The sequence below is a fragment of the Mesocricetus auratus genome, unplaced genomic scaffold (genome assembly GCF_017639785.1).
Source record: "Mesocricetus auratus isolate SY011 unplaced genomic scaffold, BCM_Maur_2.0 Super-Scaffold_100015, whole genome shotgun sequence".
In the NCBI taxonomy this organism is placed as follows: Eukaryota; Metazoa; Chordata; class Mammalia; order Rodentia; family Cricetidae; genus Mesocricetus; species Mesocricetus auratus.
In genome coordinates, this window is record NW_024429198.1 from 32,680,025 (window position 1) to 32,704,768 (window position 24,744).

The 24,744-nt window shown below is 35.8% G+C and overlaps 1 protein-coding gene across 10 annotated transcripts in view; it reads left to right on the forward strand.

The window, feature by feature from the left end:
- The window catches only part of Sntg1 (syntrophin gamma 1), a 533,425-nt gene extending 509,673 nt beyond the window's left edge, over nucleotides 1–23,752 (forward strand). For all 10 annotated transcript variants that reach the window (XM_040757759.1, XM_040757755.1, XM_013124464.3 and 7 more), the window contains 2 exons: nucleotides 7,169–7,279; nucleotides 22,816–23,752. In XM_040757759.1, coding sequence (XP_040613693.1) covers nucleotides 7,169–7,279; nucleotides 22,816–22,974 — 270 coding nt within the window. In that variant the 3' untranslated portion in view covers nucleotides 22,975–23,752. The remainder of the gene's footprint in view (nucleotides 1–7,168; nucleotides 7,280–22,815) is intronic.
- The last annotated feature ends 992 nt before the right edge of the window (nucleotides 23,753–24,744 follow it).

A 24,744-nucleotide genomic window follows, 5' to 3' on the forward strand; every position in this document is an offset into this window, starting at 1 on the left:
TAAAAATGGGATTCACTGAATGATTTGTGTATAACACAACCCTTAAGTCTCAGAGAACATCCCCAAGTGACAGAGTTAACAGCCAGAGTAGCAGGACTTCTATAAATGACAGTGTAGCTGTCCTGTGAAATCTCAAAACTGTGCTTGTTTAAATAAGACCAACATAATGACAATACCAATTAATATTTCAATGTGAATGGAAGAAATATCAATGTGTGTTTGTGTATATGTATACTTTGTGTGTGTGTGTGTGTGTGTGTGTGTGTGTGTGTGTGTGTGTGAATTTGAGTAGAAGTTGGGAGGCATGAGGTGGGAAAGGACAGGAAAATTGACATAAATACTGTATTCACATATAGATGACATGACAGACTCTTGAAATCCACCATGGAGGGTCTCACTCTACCTGGGGATCGGAGTAGAGATTGGGTGGGGGACTGGCGGACCTGGTAGGGAAGAATCTATTTCTCCTAGTGTATCTTCACCGCCTGAGATTCTCTCTTGTATTCTGTTGGTTATGCTTACATATATAGTTCCTGATCATTTACCCACCTTATCTAATTCCAGAATTCCTTCAGACTGTGTTTTTTTATTGTCTCTATTGTAGCTTTCAACCCTTGCACTAAACTGAGAAGTATATATACACAAAGGGCATGGGAGAGACTCTTTATACCCTATTTTGCGTCTTCATATGAGTTCATATGAACTTTGCACAGTTGATTTAGAGAGTCTTGTTATCCTGTTGTCCTTCATTCCCTCTTGATTGGACACTCGTTCTACCTCAATACCAAAGAAACAAGAACATGGATAAATGTTCTATGTAGGGACCAATTCTAATTCCCCACATTCCATGATTTGTATGGGCATTTTCTTCAGCAATGGGGCCTTGCAGTCAGTTTGTGAAGAACAACCTATTTTGGTGGCAATAGACTAGGTTTTGTAGATTTCCATGAGGCCTCTTTGGCCAACAACTCAATTGGATGTAACACAGTCCCAGTACTGGAAGCTTTGTTTAGTGACATGGCATGGTGAGTTGGGGCTTTGTCTTGTAGTATTTTTTAAAACTTCCTTACAATTGCTTTAATACATTTTAGTAAGTTTTAGCTTCTAATGGCCCTCAATTCTAGTACTCTCTATTCATATTCTCTCACTCAACCCCAGCTATCCTCTCACATTCCATCTGATATTTCCTTTTATGTCCCACCTCCAGTCCCAGTTCTATTTATATGTTCACATCCCAAGAAGATCTATGCCTTCTTCCTCTATTCCCTTCCTGGATATCTAACCACTTGTATGATGGGGGATGTCCATATATATATATTGGTTGGTGAATAAAACACTTTTAGGCAAAAAGAGGTAGGAAGACAGACTGGACTAGGAGGTGAGGAGAACTCTGGGAAAGGTAGGCAGAGAGATGCCATGGAGGAGCCAAGAGGATAGGTCATGCCAGGTGTACTCCGGTCAGATAAGGCCATGTAGAAATACATAGATTAGTCGTTATGGGTTAATAATTAAGACAGAGCTAGCCAGTAAGAAGCCCTAGCCAATTACCCAACAGTTTTATAACTAATATAGCATCCATGTGTCCATCTGGAGCTGAGAAAAGCAGCAGAAACTGGGGGGGACAAGAAAACTCTAGCAACAAAATGGTGCCAACACACAGATCAAGATTTTTTACAGAAAATCTGACAAAAACTTTGAATGGGATTCTAAACAAAAGAGCAAAGTCAAGCATGGCTTCTTGATAGCAACGTTTCCTCTGGTGGGCTCTGTTTGCTAGAGGTAAGCAGAGGCTTGCAGATGCTTTAAGAGAGGCTTTCTGACTCAGCATAAGCATCAAAAACCACATGGTTCTTTTAACAGGCCCTTCTACCAATTGAATGGTGTGTGCAAGCAGCTGGAGGCAGCAATGACCACATCTCTAAGCCATTAGTATGCTGCTTGATGGTCACATAGATCAAGGCAGTGAGCATAGCTCCCAGTGCTGGCAGTAAACATACTCCCGCCATGTTGGAAAGCCAGCAGCTAAAACACCCTCTTTAATTCTAACAATACTGTTTATCAGATAAAAGATTCATGGCAAGAAAAAGAGATATATACAGCAAAGACAGATTAAGATGAGGAAAAACCTCTATAGGGTTTTACAGTGTGTTTAAAAATATATGTAGGCTTGGGAGAGAAAAGAAGAAAAAAGGATAAAGTCGTTAAAAAAGAAATAGAATGGCTGGGTGTAGAGGCACACACCTTTAATCCCAGCACTTTGGAGGCAGAGGCAAGCAGATCTTTGTGATTTCAAGGCCAGACAGGTATAGAGAGTGAATACCAGGACAGGCAAAAGTATGCAGAGAAACCCTGTCTCAAAAAATGAAAAATAAAAGTAAAGAAATAGAGTAATAAAAAAGCCACATAGAGATGGAAAGTATACAAAGAGTCTGGATTGTGTTGTCTTTGAATTGTTTAATTTTTGAGGAAAAGCAACAGCTGCTAACAGACATTTGATTATAAATGCTGCTGGATTAACCCAACCTATATATTTTGAAAATGCTTTGACTTCAAAATTTAAGTCTAAGGACAGGTTACTTTGAAAAGAGATTCTGTTTTTGTTTGACAGAAAATGAAAAGCTGTGGATTCCATCCAGACTAATATGGTTGGATCAAGCAAGATCCTCTGAAGCAGTGGTCCAAGCAATCCAACATCCAAAACAACTGAGATGATGCAGCCTCAGACTAAGACAGCTAGTATTTTGACAGGTTTCTGGGTTTTCCCAAGATCCCCATGGTACTGACAGCACTCCCAAATGGCAAGAAGCAGTTTGGAGGAATGACACCCAAATTTCCAAATATTGTTTATAAATGTTTGTTTAATTTAGTTGGGGTTGGTTATAATGGTTAATGAACACAGTCAATCTTTTAAAGGAAAAAAAGGGGGAATATTACTAGAATGGATTTTGATTATTGATACAAATTTAAGGTCGATTGTTATGTGTATATTTCTCTTCTTGTGTAGATATTATGTTTATACAGTTTTTTATTTTAATTTTAAATAGCTTGTTTTACATGTCAATCCCAGTTCACTCTTCCTCCCCTCCTCCTGCACCCCCCACCATCGTAATGTATAATTAAATACAGATTATATTCACCTATTGTAGTCGAAACTTATAGTTATGTTAGTTAATTTTTCTAGACATACAGAGATATATTTGAGATGGATAGATTGTCTTTAAACCTTTCAAAGACATATAGAATATGTCATTTAAAATGGTTTAGGGTTTTTCGTGACAGTGAGATACAACTGCTCCTGGCAATACCAATTACGTCAGAGATGATGGGCATCGAAGAAACTTATTATAGAGTTTCAATATGGCAAGACTAACCATTTTGGTGAGAAATTGTTCTTGCCTAGACTGTTTGACTGTATGATGTATAAATTGGAAATGCAGGACCCACAGAAAAGAGACTGCTGAACTTGATAAAACAAGATTACGGTTCCTGCTCCATGGGAAGAGTGTGTCAGACATTCTGCAGGACACAGAGAAAAATGACTGGCAAACTGCCAACACAGACAGACAGTTTTAAATTTCCTGCTTTGATGAGAAGTCTGCCAGACATACTAGGCCTGTTGGCTGAAGATGGGTGCCCCAACCTTACAGAAGAACGTCAAGTGACTGTCCAGGCAGCAAGATGACTTTGTCAGTTCTGGAGTTTATATATTGTCCTTCTGTGGTCTTTGATGGAGTTGAAGACAGATAGATTTAGTTATCCTTAGTTATGATAAAATGTAAGTTACATATAAAATTTTAGACTCACAAAGATAGATGATTGATTATTTTCCTTAAATTTTGCCAAACGTTAATGGAGTAAATATTGTCAACTAAAGTTCTTACTTGATAACTGTTTTGTTATATGTAATTTTACTATTAAAGTTAAAACCTTTTTATTTAGATAAAAGAGTGGAGATGATGGGAGATGTCCTTCTGTATATATGTTTCTCTTATTGGTTGATGAATAAAACATTTTGGCCAATAGAGGCAGGAAGATAAGCATGACTAGGAGATGAGGAGAATTCTGGGAAGGTAGGCAGAGAGAGATGGTAAGGAGATGCCATGAAAGGACCAGGAGGATAAGACTCGCCATGCATTCTCCTGTAAGATAAGGCCATGTAGAAACATATAGATTAGTAGTTATGGGTTACTAATTAAGATAGAGCTAGCCAGTAAGAAGTCCTAGACAATAAGCCAACAATTTAATAATTAAATTATTAGCTTTTGTGTGTTTATTTTGGGGCTGAAAAGAGGGCAGCAGGACCTGGTGGGATAAGTGGGGGTGATGGGTTGGGAGGATTGGGGGATGGGGGAGGAAGGGAGGGAGAGGGAACTGAAAGTGACATGCCTAAAAAGTTAAATAAAAAAATATATGGAAAAAAAAGAAAACTCAAGCAATACTGTGTCTACAGATTAGAACTCTGTTATGAGTTATTTAATGCATAATATACATGTGTAGGTGAATACATGTCATATTTGTCTGTCTGCATTACTTCACTAAAGATGATTTTGCATCAGTTTTAATTTGTACAGGTATTCCCATGATGATCATGACTTCTAATAGATTACTGAATCAGCCTTTTCAGAACTCAAATCAATTGCCCAATGCCATTCCAAAAATGAACCTACTGTATGTATATATATTTTAAATTTCCCAAATCTACAAAATGAAACACATACATTTGCCAAATTTCATCTCTCTGAATACTTTTAGGGATACTTCCTGTAGGTAGTGGAGTTTGGTTTTAGAAGGAACAAGTAGGACTTTTTAAAAGATTTCCTGGGCTAGTTGCCAAATTACAGAAAAATCCTTTTATTAACCTAGGCTATTTGCATGGTAGTTTTTTATGAGATTCAGAGACTTCCAGTGCACTACCTGTTAAGAACTGATCAATTTCATCATTACATTATGCTACAGAGGACCTAACAGATCCATAGGCGATCTGATGTGATGTGTGTGTGTAAGTGTGTGTGTGTGTGCATGCGTGCGTGCGTGCGTATGTATGCATATATATGTATATATATACATAAATATATATATGATTTTTATTCCTGACTATTTGCTGTAATTGTATAAAAAGGTTAATTCTGTTTATCAGGAATAAAGTCAGCAGTTTCAAAATGTAAAAACAAAACAAAACAAAAAACTCTTTGTGTATATTGAGAGCCAGTTAACTATATGGAAAGGTTCTTTATGATCTATTAACACCATAAGTATCCCATACAATTCTGACTTTTGTATAGAGAGCTTTGAGTCACTTTGCTAAAATTTCCTGGTTTATATCCTACCTTACATGATTTATTTGCATCAGTACAGAATGTAGGGACTTTAGAGATTGGTGTTCTCCATACAGTACGTTGAAGAACCCAATGGTTGTTTTTATGAACTTAATTCTCTAATCTTCCCCCAAAATTATAAATTTCCTTATTAGTTATATGTACTACACTTTCTCCTGTGTTCATTCCTTCCAGTTGACAAAGTCTTAGTTTTCCTTTTAAATATCAAATCAGAAGTCTTTTGAAATATGACTTTAGTTTATTACTCTGATTATGTAGTAGAAATATATATTCTAATATCTTCCCCTGCATCAAAATCCCTGTAAGGGGTTGCCTAGTGTATACTACAACCAGAATGCACTTAAGCTTTTGATATGCATGATCCACATTTAAATTCCATAGATTTTTTCCATAAAAGCCAATTCTCTTTTAGCTTCAGCCGGTTATTCTCTTGGACTCTCGAGGTTCTTATCCCCATCATCTACAGTAATGATAAGATTGCTCAGTCCATCAGATTTTATTCCAATAATGAGTTGCAAATAGGAAATCTCTCCTAATAATCTGTGATTGTCACTAAGACTCCATAATTGATCTCTCCTGAATCGTACATTTTGGGGGTCTAATTTTTCATAGACATTTTATATCCTAAATAATTAAATACAATCTCCTCTTTCCTCTTTGTATTTTTTTTTCAGGAGCAATTTTTAGTACTAAGAAAGGCAAAATTTTCATTACTTCTTTCAACATTTTTTCTAAAGTATCTACCTTTGAATCTACTAATAATATATCATCCATATAAGGGCCAATTATAGATTGTGGAAATTGAATTTTTTCCATGGTTTTTGCACATAATATTGGCACAGGGTGAGGCTATGCCCGCCCACCCCTTTGATGTTATAGTCATATTGATATCTCTTGAACAATTGTTGTTATAATCCCACAACAGTGTTTCCTAATTCCATCTATTTGCCTACAATTTTCATGATGTCGTACTTTTAAAGAGCCTAGTAATACTCCATTGAGTAAATGTACCACATTTTTTTATCCATTCTTCTTTTGGAGGACATCTAAGTCATTTACAATTTCTGGCTATTGTGAATACAGCAGCAATAAAATGACTGAGCAAGTGTCCTTGTGGCAAAATGACACACACCTTGGGTATATACCCAAAAGTGATGGAGATAGATCTCGAGGTAGACTAGTTCTCATTTTTCTGAGGAACTGTCATACTGATTTTCCTAGTGGCTGTACAGATTACACTCCTAACAACAATGTAGGAGTGTTTCCCTTGTTCCACAGTGGATTAGTATTCCAACTAAAGAGAACTAAATAAATAATATTGATTGCATATTGTACATATTTACATGTATAGTTTGGTAATAAATAAATATTTTATGACTTGTAGTTATGTATTCTTAGTTGTACTGTTGAAATTTTTACTAATCTTATTTTCTCAGGACCAATGTTAGATAATCATAGAGGACTGACATTTTTTTATGAGACAGGGTTTCTCTGTATTGTTTTGGAGGCTATCAGTCCAGCCCGGCCTCGAAGAGGACTGACATTTTTACCAGGGACATTTTTTACTTTGCTAGGAAGGAAATAGTACTACCTCACTGAAGATTTCCCTTAAGATATGTCTTTTGAGAATCATTAGTGGCAATGATATATATATTAAAACACAGAGTGAATATTAAAAGATAGCCTTTGAAAAGTATATTGAATTTACATATTAACAATGTGGCATATTACTAAATAAGATTAACTTTTATATCTAAAATATGTAATTTCTTGAATTGAATTCAGTCATTAATTTTGTCGACTTACAGGTTTCCCTTTCTGTCTCTTTTTAGGCTGTACTTTGGAGGTTTAAATTTTCTCAGCTTAAAGGTTCATCTGATGACGGCAAAAGCAAAATAAAATTTTTGTTTCAGAATCCAGATACTAAACAAATTGAAGCAAAGGTAAACAAAAGAAAACCATTGCATAATACATTTCTAATTACATCAGTGCCATGAAGATGAAACGAGGAGAACTTTTAGGACTAATAACCACAAGTTTCTCTGCTTACCCTGAAATATCCTTGTGATGCTAGACTAATTTTATTGTAAGACTTTTAGTGACAGATTTTCACTGAAAGGCATCACCTCAGATAAATTATATTCAACTGATTCTGAGTATCAATTTTAATGTAGCATGAACTGGAAATATGTGAAATTAGAACATCACAAGACCTGAAGGTGCCATATGGCTGTTTCTTAATTTAAAAAATAATTTTAAAATCTATCTGCTTCACAATAATCAATCAAAATTTTAATATCAGTATAAATTTGCAAAGAAAATGGTTTTAAACAAATCCTAAGTAATTTCTAAATAATTACTCTTTGAAGAACATGAATTAGTCAATGAATTTTCACATTGATATATGTAAGTTATAGTAAACTGGAATATGATAGCTATGTTGTTAGCTCAATAAAAATTTTAAACAATTTTATATGTTTAAATATTAACACCTGCAAAAATTCAAAATTTAATTTGCTCCCATTACACCGTAATGAAATTGATAGTAAGACTGTTTAAATAAATCATAAAAATATTATTCTTCTATGGGAAAAATAAATAATACTAAATAGAAATTTTAATCCTGTGACATAGAAACCCAATATACCTTTTCTTCTGTGAAGTCAAGTTGCCACAATTTATTTTTTAAAGCTTACCTAGCTTCATCAAGCGTAACTCAGTTTACCATGCTGTACACTTTCTGTTTGGAAGCATTCATTTTACCAAGGTGGCCCTGCTTTGTCTTGCATATATGTCCATGCCTTTTTACTCCCTTCCTTTTTCGTGGCTGCATCTTTCTTGAGAACTCTCTCCTTCGTTTATATTTGTCTTTGTTGAAGTGGAAACTGTAGTCCTAGCTTTCATGTACTCATTCCTGCTCTTTCACATCTCCAAAGCGTGGGTGTAAGCACATTCTCGCCTTGCATTCGATTGGAAAAGCACCTTTTACACAGGCTTTACTTGTGGCTTAGTTTCTGGGCCCATACTCTGCTGTCCCCTCCTCCCTCCACAGTCCTTCCCTTTGTTCCTTGCTCTTTTTTTTTTCTCCCCAGATACCAGAGAATCATCACAGTGCTAGCACTTATGCAGCTCTTTAAAGTGGTTTTTGGTGTTTGTGTGAATGCATATTAATGTAATTTTACTTACATTGTTTGACTTTCTTAAGTTTTAAAAATTCTGCACACATGTGAGAGTTTGCAACAGCAGTGCAATATTTGGCTTTTAGTTGTTACTTTTCTACCATTCTTTAACAATTTAAGAAAAATACTTACCAAATGAGTTAGAATTGTAAAATTCATTCAGTAACTGCTACTCAGTTTTATTCTTCAACTTAACATACCCAAACCTATGGGACACCTTGAAAGCAGTGCTACGGGGGAAGTTCATAGCACTAAGTGCTCACATGAAGAAACAGTAAAACAGTTATACCAGAGAATTAACATCACAGCTAAAAGCTCTAGAACACAAAGAAGCAAACTCCCCCAGGAGGAGTAGAAGCCAGGAAATAATCAAATTGAGGGCTGAAATCAACAAAGTAGAAACCAGGAAAACAATACAAAGAATCAATGCAACGAAGAGTTGGTTCTTTGAGAAAATCAACAAGATAGACAAACCTTTATCCAAACTTACCAAACAGCAGAGAGTGAACACGCAAATTAACAAAATCAGAAATGAAAAGGGGGACATAACAACAGACTCTGAGGAAATCCAGAGAATCATTAGGTCATACTTTGAAAACCTGTACTCCACAAAATTCGAAAATTTAAAGGAAATGGATGACTTCCTGGACAGCTATCATTTGCCAAAACTAAATCAAGAACAGATAAGCAATTTAAATAGACCTATAACCCCTATGGAAATAGAAGCTGTCATCAAAAGTCTCCCAACCAAAAAAAGTCCAGGTCCAGATGGCCTCAGTGCAGAATTCTACCACATATTCAAAGAACAGCTTATACCAATTCTTCTCAAAGTGTTCCACACAATAGAAGCAGAAGGGTCTTTGCCAAACTCTTTCTATGAGGCTTCAATAACCTTGATCCCCAAGCAACACAAAGATACAACCAAGAAAGAGAACTTCAGACCAATATCCCTCATGAACATTGATGCAAAAATACTCAATAAAATACTGGCAAATCGGATCCAAGAACACATCAAAACAATCATTCACCACGATCAAGTAGGTTTCATCCCAGGGATGCAGGGATGGTTCAACATACGAAAATCCATCAATGTAATCCACCATATAAACAAGCTGAAAAACAAAAATCACATGATCATCTCACTAGACGCTGAAAAAGCCTTTGACAAAATCCAACACCCCTTCATGATAAAGGTCTTGGAGAGATCTGGGATAACAGGGACATACTTAAACATAATAAAAGCCATATACAGTAAACCAACAGCCAACATCAAACTAAATGGACAGAAACTCAACACAATTCCTCTAAAATCAGGAACAAAACAAGGCTGTCCACTCTCTCCATACCTTTTCAACATGGTACTTGAAGTTCTAGCTATTGCCATACGACAACAAAGGGGGATCAAGGGGATACAAATTGGGAAGGAAGAGGTCAAACTTTCACTGTTTGCAGACGATATGATAGTTTACATCAATGACCCAAAGAACTCTACCAGGGAACTCTTACAGCTGATTAACACCTTCATCAAAGTGGCAGGCTACAAGATCAACTCAAGAAAGTCAGTAGCCCTATTATATACAGATGATAAAAGGGCTGAAAGAGAAATCAGAGAAACATCACCCTTTACAATTGCCACAAACAACATAAAATACCTTGGGGTAACGCTAACCAAACAAGTGAAAGACCTGTATCGTAAGAACTTTGAATCTTTAAAGAAAGAAATTAAAGAAGTCCTCAGAAAATGGAAAGATCTCCCATGCTCTTGGATAGGTAGGATCAATGTAGTAAAAATGGCAATCCTGCCAAAAGCAATCTACAGATTCAATGCTATCCCCATTAAAATCCCAGCACAATTCTTCACAGACCTTGAAAGAACAATAATCAATTTTGTATGGAAAAACAAAAGACCCAGGATAGCCAAAACAACCCTGTTCAACAAGGCAACGTCCGGAGGCATCACCATCCCTGACCTCAAGCTCTATTATAGAGCTATAGTCCTGAAAACAGCTTGGTATTGGCACAAAAATAGACAGGTAGACCAATGGAATCGAATTGAAAACCCGGGTATTAACCCACACACGTACGAACATCTGATCTTTGACAAAGAAGCTAAAAATATACAATGAAATAAAGAAAGCATCTTCAACAAATGGTGCTGGCATAATTGGAGACTGGCATGTAGAAGAATGCGGATCGATCCATGTTTATCGCCATGCACAAAACTTAAGTCCAAATGGATCAAAGACCTCAACATAAATCCAGCCACACTGAACCTCTTAGGAGAGAAAGTGGGTGGTACCCTTGAACGAATTGGTACAGGAGACAGCTTCCTGAACATAACACCAGTAGCACAGACAGTGAGATCAACAATTAATAAATGGGACCTACTGAAACTGAGAAGCTTCTGTAAGGCAAAGGACACAGTCAGCAAGACAAAAAGGCAGCCCACAGAATGGGAAAAAATATTCACTAATCCCACATCTGACAGAGGGTTGATCTCCAAAATTTACAAAGAACTCAAGAAGCAAGTCTCCAAAACAGCAAAGGACCCAATTAAAAAGTGGGCTGCAGAACTAAATAGACAGTTTTCAATAGAGGAGTCTAAAATGGCTGAGAGGCACTTGAGAAAGTGCTCAACATCCTTAGCCATCCGGGAAATGCAAATCAAAACAACTCTGAGATACCATCTCACTCCTGTCAGAATGGCTAAAATCAAAAACACCAATGACAATTTATGCTGGAGAGGATGTGGTGAAAGGGGGACACTCCTCCATTGCTGGTGGGAGTGCCAACTGATTCAGCCACTTTGGAAAGCAGTATGGAGATTCCTCAGAAAAATGGGAATAAACCTACCACAAGACCCAGCAACTCCACTCTTAGGCATATATCCAAAAGATGCCCATTCATACAACAAAGATGTCTGTTCCACTATGTTCATAGCAGCTTTATTTGTAATAGCCAGAACTTGGAAGCAACCTAGATGTCCCTCACCCGAAGAGTGGATAGAGAAAATTTGGTACATCTACACAATGGAGTACTATTCAGCAGAAAAAAATAATGGAATCATGAGATTCGCAGACAAATGGATGACACTAGAAGAAACCATCCTGAGTGAGGTAACCCAGTCACACAAAGAGAAACATGGCATGTACTCTCTCATATATGGATTTTAGACATAGATCTGGGGAGTGCCAGCCTACAGTCCCATGGCCAGAGAGTCTGGGAAACAGAAACTACATTTAGTGGCTGGTTAAGTACTGAGCTGAACTCAAGAAAGCCAGTATCAGAGAGGGAGGACTGATGATCAAAGGGATTAAGACTGGGCTGGTTTAACCCCCAGAAACAGCTGACCAGACAAAGGTTAACTCTTGAATCCCAGGCATCAGCCTGGGAATCCAGCATGGGACTGATCAAGACCCCCTGAATCTGGGTGTCAGTGAGGAGGCCTAGGGAATCTATTGAGCCTTGGGCAGCAGATCAGTACCCATCCCAAGTATACACACGGACTTTGGACTCCCATAGAACAATGTGAGGTGCACTCTCACCCTGAACTCTTGGGGAAGGGTCTAGGCCCTGCCCTATATGAAATGACAGACTATGGACACCCCCATGGAGGGCCTCACCCTCCCTGGGGGAGTGAGGGGATAACGGGGGAGGGATGGGGGGAGGGCACGGGAGGAGGGGAGGGAAAAGGAGAGGGACCTGGAACTGACTTGTGAAGCAACCTTGTTTCTTATCTAAATTTTAAAAAAAGAATAAAAAAATCATTATTGATTAAAAAAAAATGAAAAAAAATAAAAAAATAAAAAACTATTATATGAGAAACAAAGGAGATTCACTTTCTTGTGCATTGATTAACTCTCAGCTCCATACACACTACTTATAATCAGAATTCCTATGTTTTCAAACATAATTGTAAATGTAATTCTTTGTGTGCAAATTTTGAAAAGGATACTTGGTTGGAAATTATTGTGAAATACATCGAAGCCATTCTGTACTGAGAAGAGGAAAAGGTACAATTGGACTTTGGAGTTTGGCAAATAGATGAAGTTCTTTAATGTCAACACCTTCCATAATTGAAAATAGTATTTCTGTAGAGAACACTAAAATTATCAAGTAGAATTAGAAAAGAAGGAAATAATAACACAGTCAGAGTGACAGGTTACTAGTCAGCAATGACAGAATGTCTAAGTCTAGACTGTAACAACACAGCATCTACCAGATTCATGACAACTCTTCTAAAACAAGGGCAGTGCTGTGATTTGACTTTCATTTCCCCAGGTGATTCTAACATAAACAACATTTGTTGTTCTTATAATTCTATTGTTTTATGTAAAAATAATTTATAGATTGTTTTCATATTTTATAATACATAGACTACTTCATTTGTTGGGACTTCTAATTTTCTACAGAATCACAGTAAAGACTTCCCAACAAAACAACATTTCCTCATTGACTTTTTACATGTGTCATAGACTCTTCTTTAATTATCATTTCCCTTCTCATTTGTAATTGTTTTGTTCATTATGCTACTTTTATTTTTTAACTTAAAAATTCTTCAGAAATTTAACATTTAAAGTCTAAATATTTGGTAATATACCTTATAAATGTTTTGTCTATTTATCTTGTGGCAAAAAAATATAGTCTGTATTTTCACTTTCTGATACACTATATGATTTTATTGCTTTTTTTGATACTCAGGGTATGGATTCATTCAACTTGACAAAGGACGCACTGATACATTCCTTTTTTCCTTATATGTTTATGCCAGACAATAACATTTCAAGACCATGAAAAGCCATAGTGACTAATAATACCACAAATGTAAAAATTGACCAGTTCAATACAGTATTGCACAAGAAAGAATTCATATGTTTTCATTTAGAATCAACTGACTTTCAACAAAAAGACAGTTAAATGGTAACCACTTTTCAGAGAATGAGACTGAGACCTTTTATCTGAAATCATAAACAGAATAAAGTCATAATCGATTAAGTTTTTAAATTTAAGATAAGAACTGTAATACTATATGAGAAGCTTATCAGATTTATTTCTTAGACAACACATTTTATATTTCAACCCAAAAGAAAAACCAACGAAAGCAAAATCAAACAAATGAAAAATACATCAAAGAAAATACACTGTACAAAAAAGGAAATTAAGAGAGTGGAGAGTCAACCTACCTAATGGCAGAGCGTGTTTTGTTGGTGGTGGTGGTGATGGTTTTTGTTTTTGTTTTTTACCTGAAACATTTTTTTCTTTTTTGTATAAATAAAAAGGAAATGTTTTTTTAACTCAAATACCAGTAAAATCATGTACATTAAGAATAATTATCAGGTAAGAATTACATTTGCAATATTCAGTCCATTTGTTTTTGACAAGTTTGGAGAAATTACTCTATTATCTATCCTATCTTGATGAGTCCACAGCTTTATATCTAAACCACTTTCTCTTCTAGCTTGTATTACCATAAAAAAATACCTTTTTAGACCTTGAAACACTTTCTTAGATTAAACAACTTAAGCTTTTATGTCCCTTAACTTTACGAACTTTACATCTCTTTTGTAATTTTTTTTTAATTTGGTAACAAAGAAAATGATAAGAAATAGAAAATTTCTAATCCCACCAGAAAACTGAGGATACAATATTGCCTGAGTAAGCAGGAAATAGAGAACAAGCAACTTCCAAAGCTATAGAAATAACAGAGACAACTGACTATCTGGACAGTCACCCAGGTTCATCTGCATCCATCTTCAGGGTACAGGCCTAGAATAGCTGACATTTTTTTCTATGAAGCAGGAATTTTGAAGGACTATCCCACATTGTCTTGGCGATGTTTGGCAATTGCCTTCTTTTGTGTCCTGCTTGTCCAATTTGGAAAGCATACTGTCATCAATCAAGGCAAGGGAAATTTATGCCCAGTGGGTAACTTTGCCACATAGAAAGGCAGAGCATATTTTTAAACCATATAAATGATAAAGGTCTCATATTCAAAGTAGATAAAGAAACTAGGAAGGTAAATAGCAAAAAAGCACAAATTAATGCATTAATTACAGGCAAAGGATACACACAGATATTTGTCAAAAGAGTGCATGCTAATACCAACAGTTACATGAAGACAACGTTAAAAATGCCACAATGAGATAATGCCTTACAAATGTCTGCTTTGAAAATGACTAAAGTTAAATGTCAGTGAGGATGTAATAAATCAGAATCTTTGCACATCTTGGTTATAATGTATATTACATTTGCATACTTATGATTTAAAAATTAGGATGATGTATATATACACTCACATGTTTGTTACATTGTAATAGATAAGTTGTGTGCAGGAATGAACCTAAATATCCCTCAACCAATTCATAGGTAAATGTGTTTACACATGATGGAGTAACATTTAAACATTGACAGAAGTGCTTTTTACAACAGAAAAGGCAGGAGTTGTATCTAATACCACTCATACATTGAATGTAAAGTAATGTAAGGGTAGGAACAGAACATTGTATGATACAGGTAAGACAAGGAATCAGAGCAGCAAGAAGATCCCCCAACAGAATTATGTTTCAATGATCAAGAAGGATGTATAATATATTTGTGTGGTTGGTAAACAAGGCTATGGGCTTTTAACTAGGTTTCTGCTGCAGAAATAGATGCAGAACTTTGCTAATGAAGAGCAAATACTATATCAGAGATTTCTGAAGTGACAAAACTACTTTGCTTTCTGGTGTGCACCCATTGGTAATTAGGGTTTGAAAGAATCAGTTATTGGAAAATGTAATGCACAGAAAATGTCCAGGGAATTCGTCACTGCTGTTTCTTTGTTCCTGAAAATTGAGTGTCTCATTGGGACTCTCTTTTTGTGATTGTTGTGTATATCCTTTGGGATCATCTCTAACTTTTATTTGGGGAGAGGCACTGTCAAAAGATGCTACTCCACCATCCTTGCTCCTTTAAGTACCATTAACAATAATTCAAAACCAGCTACTAATTCTGTTCCTTTTTGCTTTTTTTATATTTTACTTTTAAATTTAAATTTAAATTAATAACAAGGTTGCTTCACATGTCAATTCCAGGTCCCACTCCCTTTCTCTCCCCTACTTCCGTGACCTCCTACCAACCCCCCAATATCCCCTCATTTCTCCAGGGAGGGTGAGGCCCTCCATGGAGGTGTCCTTAGTCTGTCATTTCATCTGGGTAGGGCCTAGACCCTCCCCCAAGAGTCCAGAGTGAGAGTGCATCTCTCATTGTGGGATGGGAGCCCAAAGTCCATTTGTATACCCAGGATAAATACTAATCTACTACCCAAGGCTCAATAGAATACCTAGGCCTCCTCACTGACACCCACATTCAGGGTGTCTTGATCAGTCCCATGGTGGATTCCCAGGCATCACTCTGGGATTCAAGAGCTAACCCTTGTCAGGTCAGCTGTTTCTGGGGGTTAAACCAGCCCATTCCAACCCCTTTGGTCATCAGTCCTCCCTCTCTGTCACTGGATTTCCTGAGTTCAGCTCAGTGCTTAGCTGCTGGAGTCTGCCTCTGCTTGCATCAGGCACAGAATGAAGGTTCCTGTTTCCCAGACTCTCTGGTCATGGGATTGTAAGCTGGCACTCCCCAGATCTATGTCTAAAATCCATATATGAAAGAGTACATGCCATGTTTCTCTTTTTGTGACTGGCTTGCCTCATTCGGGATGGTTTCTTCTAGTGCCATCGATTTGCCTGCAAATTTCAGGATTCCATTGTTTTTTGTTTGTTTGTTTGTTTCTTCATCCAATGATATGATCAGGTGTTGTTTTTTTCCTTTCAATTTTTATAGGGTGAATTTCATTTACTGATTTTCATATATTGAACCATCCCTGCATCTCTAGGATGAAGCCTGCTTTGTCGCGGGGGATGATCTTTTTTAAATATTCTTGAATTTAACTTGTGTTTATCTGGTGTTTCTACATCTTTGTTCAAAGGGTAAATTGGTTTATGGTTCTATTTCTTGTTTGAGTTTCATTTGGGTATGAGGTAAACTGTGTCCTCATAAAATGAATTTAGCAATGATCCCTCTTTTTCTATTTTGTGGAATAATTAGAGAGGTATTGGCATTAAACACGTCATTGAAAATTTGATAGAATTCTGTTCTAATACCAGCTAGCCTTGAATGTGTTTTTTGTGATTTTTTGCTTACTTTGGAAGACTTTTGATGACTGCTATAGGTCTATTTAAATTGTTCATCAGATCTTGACTTAACATAGGTAAGAGTTGTCCATTGAGAAAATTATCTATTTCTTTTAGATATTTAAATATGCATGTGTGCAGTTTTTTTAAAGTATGTCCTTTGGGTTCTCTGAATTTTCTCAGTGTCTGTTACTGTGTTCTCCCTTTTAATTTCTGATTTTGATAGCTTGAGTATTCCCTCTCCATCTTTACTTAGTTAGGATAAAGATTTGTCTATTTTGTTGATTTTCTAACAGTACCAAGTCTTTGTTACATAGCTTCTTTTTATTGTTCTATTTGTTTGTATTTTATTGATTTCAGCCCTTAGTTTGATTATTTCCTACTGTCCCTTCCTCTTGGGTGTGCTTGTTTCTCTTTATTCTAGATATTTCAGGTGTGCTGTTAAGTTGCTATTATAAGGTATCTCCATTTATTTATGTAGACAGTTAGTTCTATGAATTTTCTCTTAATACCACTTTCATTGAATCCCATATGTTTGGGTATGTTGTTAATTCCATTTCATTGAACTCTAGAAAATCCTTTGTTTTTCTTCCTTTCTATCTTGACCCATTGTTCATTCATAGAGAATTGCTCTATGCCCATGAATTTGTCAGCTATCTTTTGTTTCTGTTGTTGTGATATCTGTGTATTGCTGTTGATATCCGTGGTGCTCTAATAGGATGTAGATAGTTATCTCAACTTTATTGTATCTGTTTTGACTTCCTTTGTATATAATTTTGTGGTTAATCTTGGAGAAAGTTCCATAAGGATATACTCTTTTGTGTTTGGGTAAAATATCTATTAGGTCCATTTGATGTATAATGTCTACTAGCACCAATATTTCTCTGGCTATTCAGCTTTTTTGTTTGTTTGTTTGTTTGATTGTTTTGTTTTGTTTTGTTTGGTCTGAATGATATGACCATTGGTGGGAGTGTAGTATTGGGCTCTCCTACTACTGTTGTCGGGTCAACATGTGATTCAAGCTATAGCATTGTTCTTAAACAAACTTGGGTGCTCTTGTGTTTTGGGCATAGATGACAAGAATTGAAGTGTCACTAGACAGTTTTGGTATAAGTTTTTGGGAGGCAGAGGCTGGTGGATCTGAGTTCATGACCAGCCTGTTCTGCAGAGTGAGTTTCATGAAAACCAAGGCTACACATAAAAAATCTGTGTCAATAAAACAAAATAAAATTGAAGTGTCATCTTGGATTTTTCTTTTGATAGGTAGGTAGTGTCCTTGTATATCTTTTTTTTAGTTTTAGTTTGAAGTATATTGTATTAGATATTGCAATGACTATACCAACTTTCTTCTTAGGCTTGAAATATATTTTACCTTTGTCCTGAGATAATATCTATTCTTGATGTTGGGGTGTAATGCTTTGATTCTTAGAAGGATGTGTCCTGTTTTTCCATGCATTCAATTAAAGTGCCTTCTCATTTACTTGTTTTATTTATTTATTTATTTACTTACTTACTCACTTACTAAGAGATATCAGTGACAAATGGTTGTTTCTTCCAGTTACTATGTTTTGTTATTTTTGGTAGTAGTGGTGATGGTGGTGCGTGTGTTCCTCTCTTATTTTGATTTTGTTGGTGTGTGATTCCTTAATTCCAGTGTTTTTATGAGTGTAATTAACCTCCTTATGTTAGGGTCTTCTTTGGGGCACATTTTGAAGGACTGGATTAATAGACAGATACTGTTTAAAATTGACTTTATCATGGATTATCCTATTTTTTCCTTCTATAGTGATTGACCATTTTGCTGGGTCTAGTAGTCAGGGGTGGCATCTGTGCTTTCTTAGAGTCTGCTGCACATCTATCTTTCCTTTTGCCTTTTAAAGTCTCCATAAGAAGTAAGGTGTAATTCTAGTAGATTTGCCTTTATACATTAATTGGTCTTTTCCCCTGATAGCTTAAAGAGGGCCTTTGGGGGTCCAGACCTATGGTCCTCTTCAGGATTCAGATCAAACATTACAGCAAAGGAAAGGAACTTATTGTATCTGAGGGTGAACAGACTTACACCATAATGTTCCAAACAAGTCTCTTTCTTCTTCTGCCTCTATTCTAATTCTCCTGTTTTAATTCTAATTCCTCCTAGATTCTTTTCTTCCAGCCTAATAACCTATTGAAAATGAGGCTGGAGCAATAATTTAAAAAAATTACAAGAGTTACCTCTCATTGTCAAAAGCACATTCCTTTGGGTGAGCAATAAGGGCAGAGGCCTTTACCATGCCAACATTTTCAGGTTTTGGGGAGTTTTATCCATTTACTTTACCCTTTTCTTTTTATTTTCTTGGCTATCTTTAATTGATTTATTCATTTTCTCTAGTAGTTCTCTAATAATTCATTTTCCCTGGACTTTTTAAAGGGTTTTTCTCATTTCCCCCAAATACTTGTTTGTGTTATCCTGGATTTCTATAAGTGATTTATTCATTTTTTAAAAAAGAGATCCAACATCTTCATATAGTTGATTTTAAAGTTACTCCAATGTGCTTCATCTATGTTTGATATTCAGGACTTTCTGTGATAGAATTGTTGCACTCTAGTAGAGACATACTTCCATGTCACTTAACAATTTTGTTCTTTTTCTAGTAGTAATGTTTTAAAATCCCGGTTAGCGAAAAGTTTATTGGAATGCAGCCACCAATGATACAATAAGTTAATCAGACTGAATTAGTAAATCCAGGTTTAATCTGAATAAAACATTCCTGGGTGGCCCCAGGGGAACAAAAAACAAGGAACCATGAGGTGAATCCAGAGGTAGGGTCTCTTAATGCCCTATGGGGGTGGAGCCACCAATGGCAGGCTTTTTAGGGATGGAGTCTAGACTGAGGTGATTCCCTGGGAGGGCCTGTCCTTGGCACCTTGAGGGCATGGTTTGGAATGAGCTACCAAACACGGATTTCTAGACATCCGTGTTTAGGATGATAATAAATCAAGGTACTAATTTCTAAGTTTATCTTGTTTGGGTGGATTTTTTTCACCTTGTTTTACCTTGTTTTTTAACTTGCTTCTGGTTCCTCTGTGGATTTTTGGAGAGTGTGATAGCTGAGTGTTGACTGTTTTACTGGCCTGCTAAGATACTATGTTCACAGTGAATGCATCCTGGAGTTGGAAGCTGGAATGCAGCAAAGAAGGGGGAGGAAATTAGGAGGGAATGTCAGTGGAATCTCCAAGAGATGTAGGCAGGGTAGGAGAGAGGATAAGGTTGATGTTCTTTTGCAGAATTTGAGGCAAAGACTGAGGGATTGGTTCTACAGGAGCAAAGAAAGAGATAGTATAGAAGCAGTCTATCTGATTTTCTTCTTTCTAACTGTGGTTGAGCAAAAGGTGACTGAGTTTGGGAATGAGATACAGTGACAAATGTGGGGGAAGGAATTTAGGAAGGGATGATTTATGGGATCCATAGGAGATGTGGGTAGGGAGAAAGAGAGGTTGCTCCTGGTTATCTGTTGCAGCACTAGGGATATGACTGAGGAATTGGGTCTGCAGGAACAGTGATTGATATTTATTCTTGATTTGCCTTATTGGTTTGTTTCTCTACTTTAAAAGGAGAAACCGGTGTTCAGTGTGAGATTCTCTTGCTGTCTAGAGCCTTTACTAGTTCTTCATAATCTTTATAATCTTTTCTTCATTTTTTTACAAAAGTCCTTTTTTTATAATAAAAAAGATGACATCACAGTGGTCTATTTAAAGCACCACTATACAAGGCAGTCTGATTTTTCTCCCACTCAAGCAGGGCTGCAATCACTTGATTGTCCTATTTATTATTTCTGTGTAATTTTGGATTCCATACAGGAGATCATAGTCTTTCTTCTATATACAATCTATACCTTGAGCTCATCTAGAAAACAATCTTATCTGTCATTTACAAGCTGATAGATACAAACTTTGCACTTTTTAAATCTACATGAATCTTATGGCCTCTCCCTTGTATATTTAATGTGATCCCAAATGCAATGCATAAAGAAAAGAGTGTTATCTCTGGTAGAACTGTCCATATAGTGTCTCAGCATCTATAAATGGTAACTTTTCTGAATTTTAAAGCTGTACTTTAAAAACTTTCACCTTTTCTTAATGAAAAATTTTCCAGTTTCTCCCTCTTTTCAATCCCACACAACTCATTTTAGCAGTATAGCCATGAGCCCATTTTAATAAATATATCATTTCTCACCTTTATCACATCTTAGTTCAAAAGCATCTTCTAATGTTCACTGTAATAACCATAAAAACATGATGACATTGTTGTCCCTCTGAGTTAATCTTCTACTCATAACTTCTTTATATTATATATTTCATGTCTAAAATCCTCCTAGAATACCTCTACATCATTCATAGGATTATATTCCTCCTCTCTGGAACAGTTTCTAATAAACATCACAATGGTTCAATCTGGTATCCCTTCTACAAGGCAATGAGGACTTGCTGTCCTACAACTTCTTAAGTGCCCGCTCACAACCTTGGTTTTTTCTGAAGTACCACCAGTCCTTTATTGTCTATCTTTCTTTGTAATAAATGTTTTCAACAGAAAGTGAAAGACTGAGATGAATTATTATTGAATAATAAAACATTTAAAATTTGAAATTAGTTTTTACTTAATAAGGTTCATGGAAGAAAAAATGTTAGGAAAGCTCTGTTATAAGGGAACAGCATACAAAGCCCATGATTGTTTTAAAATAAAAGTCTAAAAAGAATGGAAAATTGGTAGAAAGGTGAGACTATCTTCTGTGAAATCATACAAGCAGGAACAAGAAAGCACAAGCCATGGGTATGCCTGCAAAAGCTGGTCATGGATGAAGAGAACTGAGATGATGTTGAATTAGGACCAAATATGGATTTATCCTACAATCTCTTCTCAATATCTCTTTCTTCCAATAATCCACTACAAAGCCCAAATTGGTAAAGATAAAAAAATTGTAAAATCTTGCCGGCCGGTGATGGCACACGCCTTTAATCCCAGCACTCAGGAGGCAGAGGCAGGCGGATCTCTGTGAGTTCGAGGCCAGGCTGGACCGACAGCCTCCAAAACAATACAGAGAAACCCTGTCTCAAAAAGCCAAAAAAAAAAATGTAAAATCTTAATAAACACCAGCCTATTGGAAAATAATGCACAAGATATGTAGAACAATTACAAGCCTTGATCTGCATAAAATGCCTAGGTAATTAGGTAAGCAGAGAGCTTTAAAAACAAGCTATAACCTTCAACTTAACAGAAATAATTTTGAGACGCATTGCTTTTATATTTATGTTCAATGACATTCAAAATTATTCATTTAAATGAATTCAACAGAACAAATATGCACATGTAAAATATATATAACATATAATGTAATAACATAATAATGAGTGAAGATGAGGGCATGGATTTAAGAGGGATGGTTGTCATGGTTAGATGGAATGCAGAGAATGGGGGGAGGATGTGGTAGGTACTGAAGAGAAAAGAGAAAAAGGAAGGGGGAATTAAATAATAGTATTTTAATTAATTTTTATTAGAATAATGTAAATCTTAGGTAATTATGACAATAAAAAAGACTTACTTGCTAGAAAAGATTTGGGGAATTAAAATAAAGAAGTGAATAGTTTTTAGTAATTTCTTTTTTCGTCATTATAGTACTCTAACTGTAAACTATTAAAAGGTGAAAAACAACTCTTGAGACATCAATGAATCCTATTGTGTTCTACTGCAAAGTTCAAGAAAACACACGAGGCCTGTTAATTTTCTTTTGCAGTTCTCTAATGTATTACAATGTGTTCTAATAAGCTGAATATCATTGTGCAAATTGCAAACATCAGGAACAGTATGCAAATTAGCTATGATTCTTCATCCTTCATCAAAAATATATAATCAAATAACAATGATTAATTAATTTCAGTTGCTTACTGAATATGAGTTATCCTTAACAATCTCCATATCAGTTTCATTAAATATATAAAACTATTAATCAGCTTTCAATCTTCTTGGCATGATAAAGTTTATTTTCATATATTATATAACCTTGATTCCAGATGTTTGTTATACATAAAAATGACAACTTGTTGACAATTTTGTGAAGAAATTCCTTTTCCCCTGATCTATTTATTTCTTTTTCCTTCCAGGAGTTGGAGTTTTCTAATTTATTTGCTGTCCTTCACTGTATTCATTCATTTTTTGCTGCCAAAGTAGCTTGTTTAGACCCTCTGTTTTTAGGTAATCAGGCTGCTGCTTCTGCTGCTGGCAGCTCTGCTCCTACAAGCAAAGCAAAGCACATGGCTTGACATCTTGAGTTCTGCCTGACAGTCTCTAGGCTCACTCCTCACTTTCACCCAGGAGAGACCATGCTGTCACCAAGTCAACAGTGAAGTAAAACTGCAACTGCAGCACGGGAAAGGTCAGGAGGTATCAGCAGCCTGTCTCACCCTAGCAGGCATCTACAAACGGCCCTCCATGGGCAGAGACGCCTATTCTTTCTCTTCTGATATTTATCAGGACACATCTGTCACCATGTATGGTGATGAACTATTGGTGTAAACAGTGTAAATAATACAAAAATTGTAATCTATCTATAAATAAAAATACTAATTAAATGGTTATTTCTCTATTTTAGATTATTTTGTATTGCAAATGCATATTAGGCCAGATCATGAACCAATGTTATATCATTGTATTATGAGTGTAAATAAGTTTAAAAATGAAAGCAGAGCAAGTAGCATGTAAAAATAATAATATTAAAAAATAAATACCTGAAAGAAGAAGTACCTTAACATACTCACATGAGTTACTCTCGAAATTTCCATCATGAGGTTCCACATGAGCACTCCAGTTGTGTTTATCTGATTTTAAATATTCTGCAGAATAAAGCCAATTACATATTCATTAAAGTAAACATATGGCAAACTATTTTCATAATCATTAGAAATATCAATTCATTTTGTAAAAGGTTATGTGAAATCTTATTAGGAGAAGTGAAAAGTGTACGGTTGGATCTAAGATGCCTTTCCAGAAAAACAGAAAAAAATTAATAATAAAGGTTTATATATTCTGCTCTTACAACAATCACATTGGAATTACTGCTTATGTTATCAATTAAACATTAAAGCTGTGGTACAATTTGAATATGACCAAAATCTGAGTTCTGACTTTCTAGCATAAAAGAGGAGGAGTAAAGATGGATACACCTTACTGTCTCTTCGGAAACCTCTGCTACTAACCATGGTGCAGCTACATGGTGGGTGACCTGGCCTGTAGTGCATGTCAAATATGATAGTCATCTGATACTAAAATAAATAAGAAATAACCTGTGGCTTACCACTATAGAGAGGTCTTCTGAATTAACTCAGCGGTTAAGAGTTAGTAATGCTTTTGCAGAGGACCTGGATTTGGCTTCAGCACCCACACAGTGACTCACAAACATCTGTAACTACAATTCCAAGGGTTGTGGTACCCTCTTCTGAAATCAGTAACATTAGGCATGCATATAGTGCATATAAATACTGCATATGCAGGTAAAACAACACATAAAATAAAAGTAGGTTTTACAAATATTCACTTAAACATAGAAAACAAATTGTGTCTTTTTTGTTGTTGTTATACCAAATGTGCTACCAGTGCTCACCTTGTGAAAACAGCAAAAGTATAAGATGAGATCTCCGTATATAGAGCTCATGTCCTATATGTACTTACAGACACCCTATGTGTACTTACGATGTAAACATATATATAGACAAGTATAAAATATGGAGCTTAATTATAATGAAAGAAAATTTTTCACATACATATGTAGCATGACTTAAATTCATCTGTAAAGTGTTTCTTGAGATCTATTAGAAAAAAAACCTTAGTCTCATTGTTTTTTATAATATTGGCTAAAATAGTACCATTATGTTTAACACTATTAGTGAGACAAGCAACAATTAGAAAAATACTGCTCTAATTTTCATCAGCGTTAGTGTTTAGTGCTTTCTTTATAGTGTTATTAAACATTATTATTGTGATATGAGCTACTTGATTGGGAAAGTTTAGAAGTAAATCAAAATACAGATATCAGT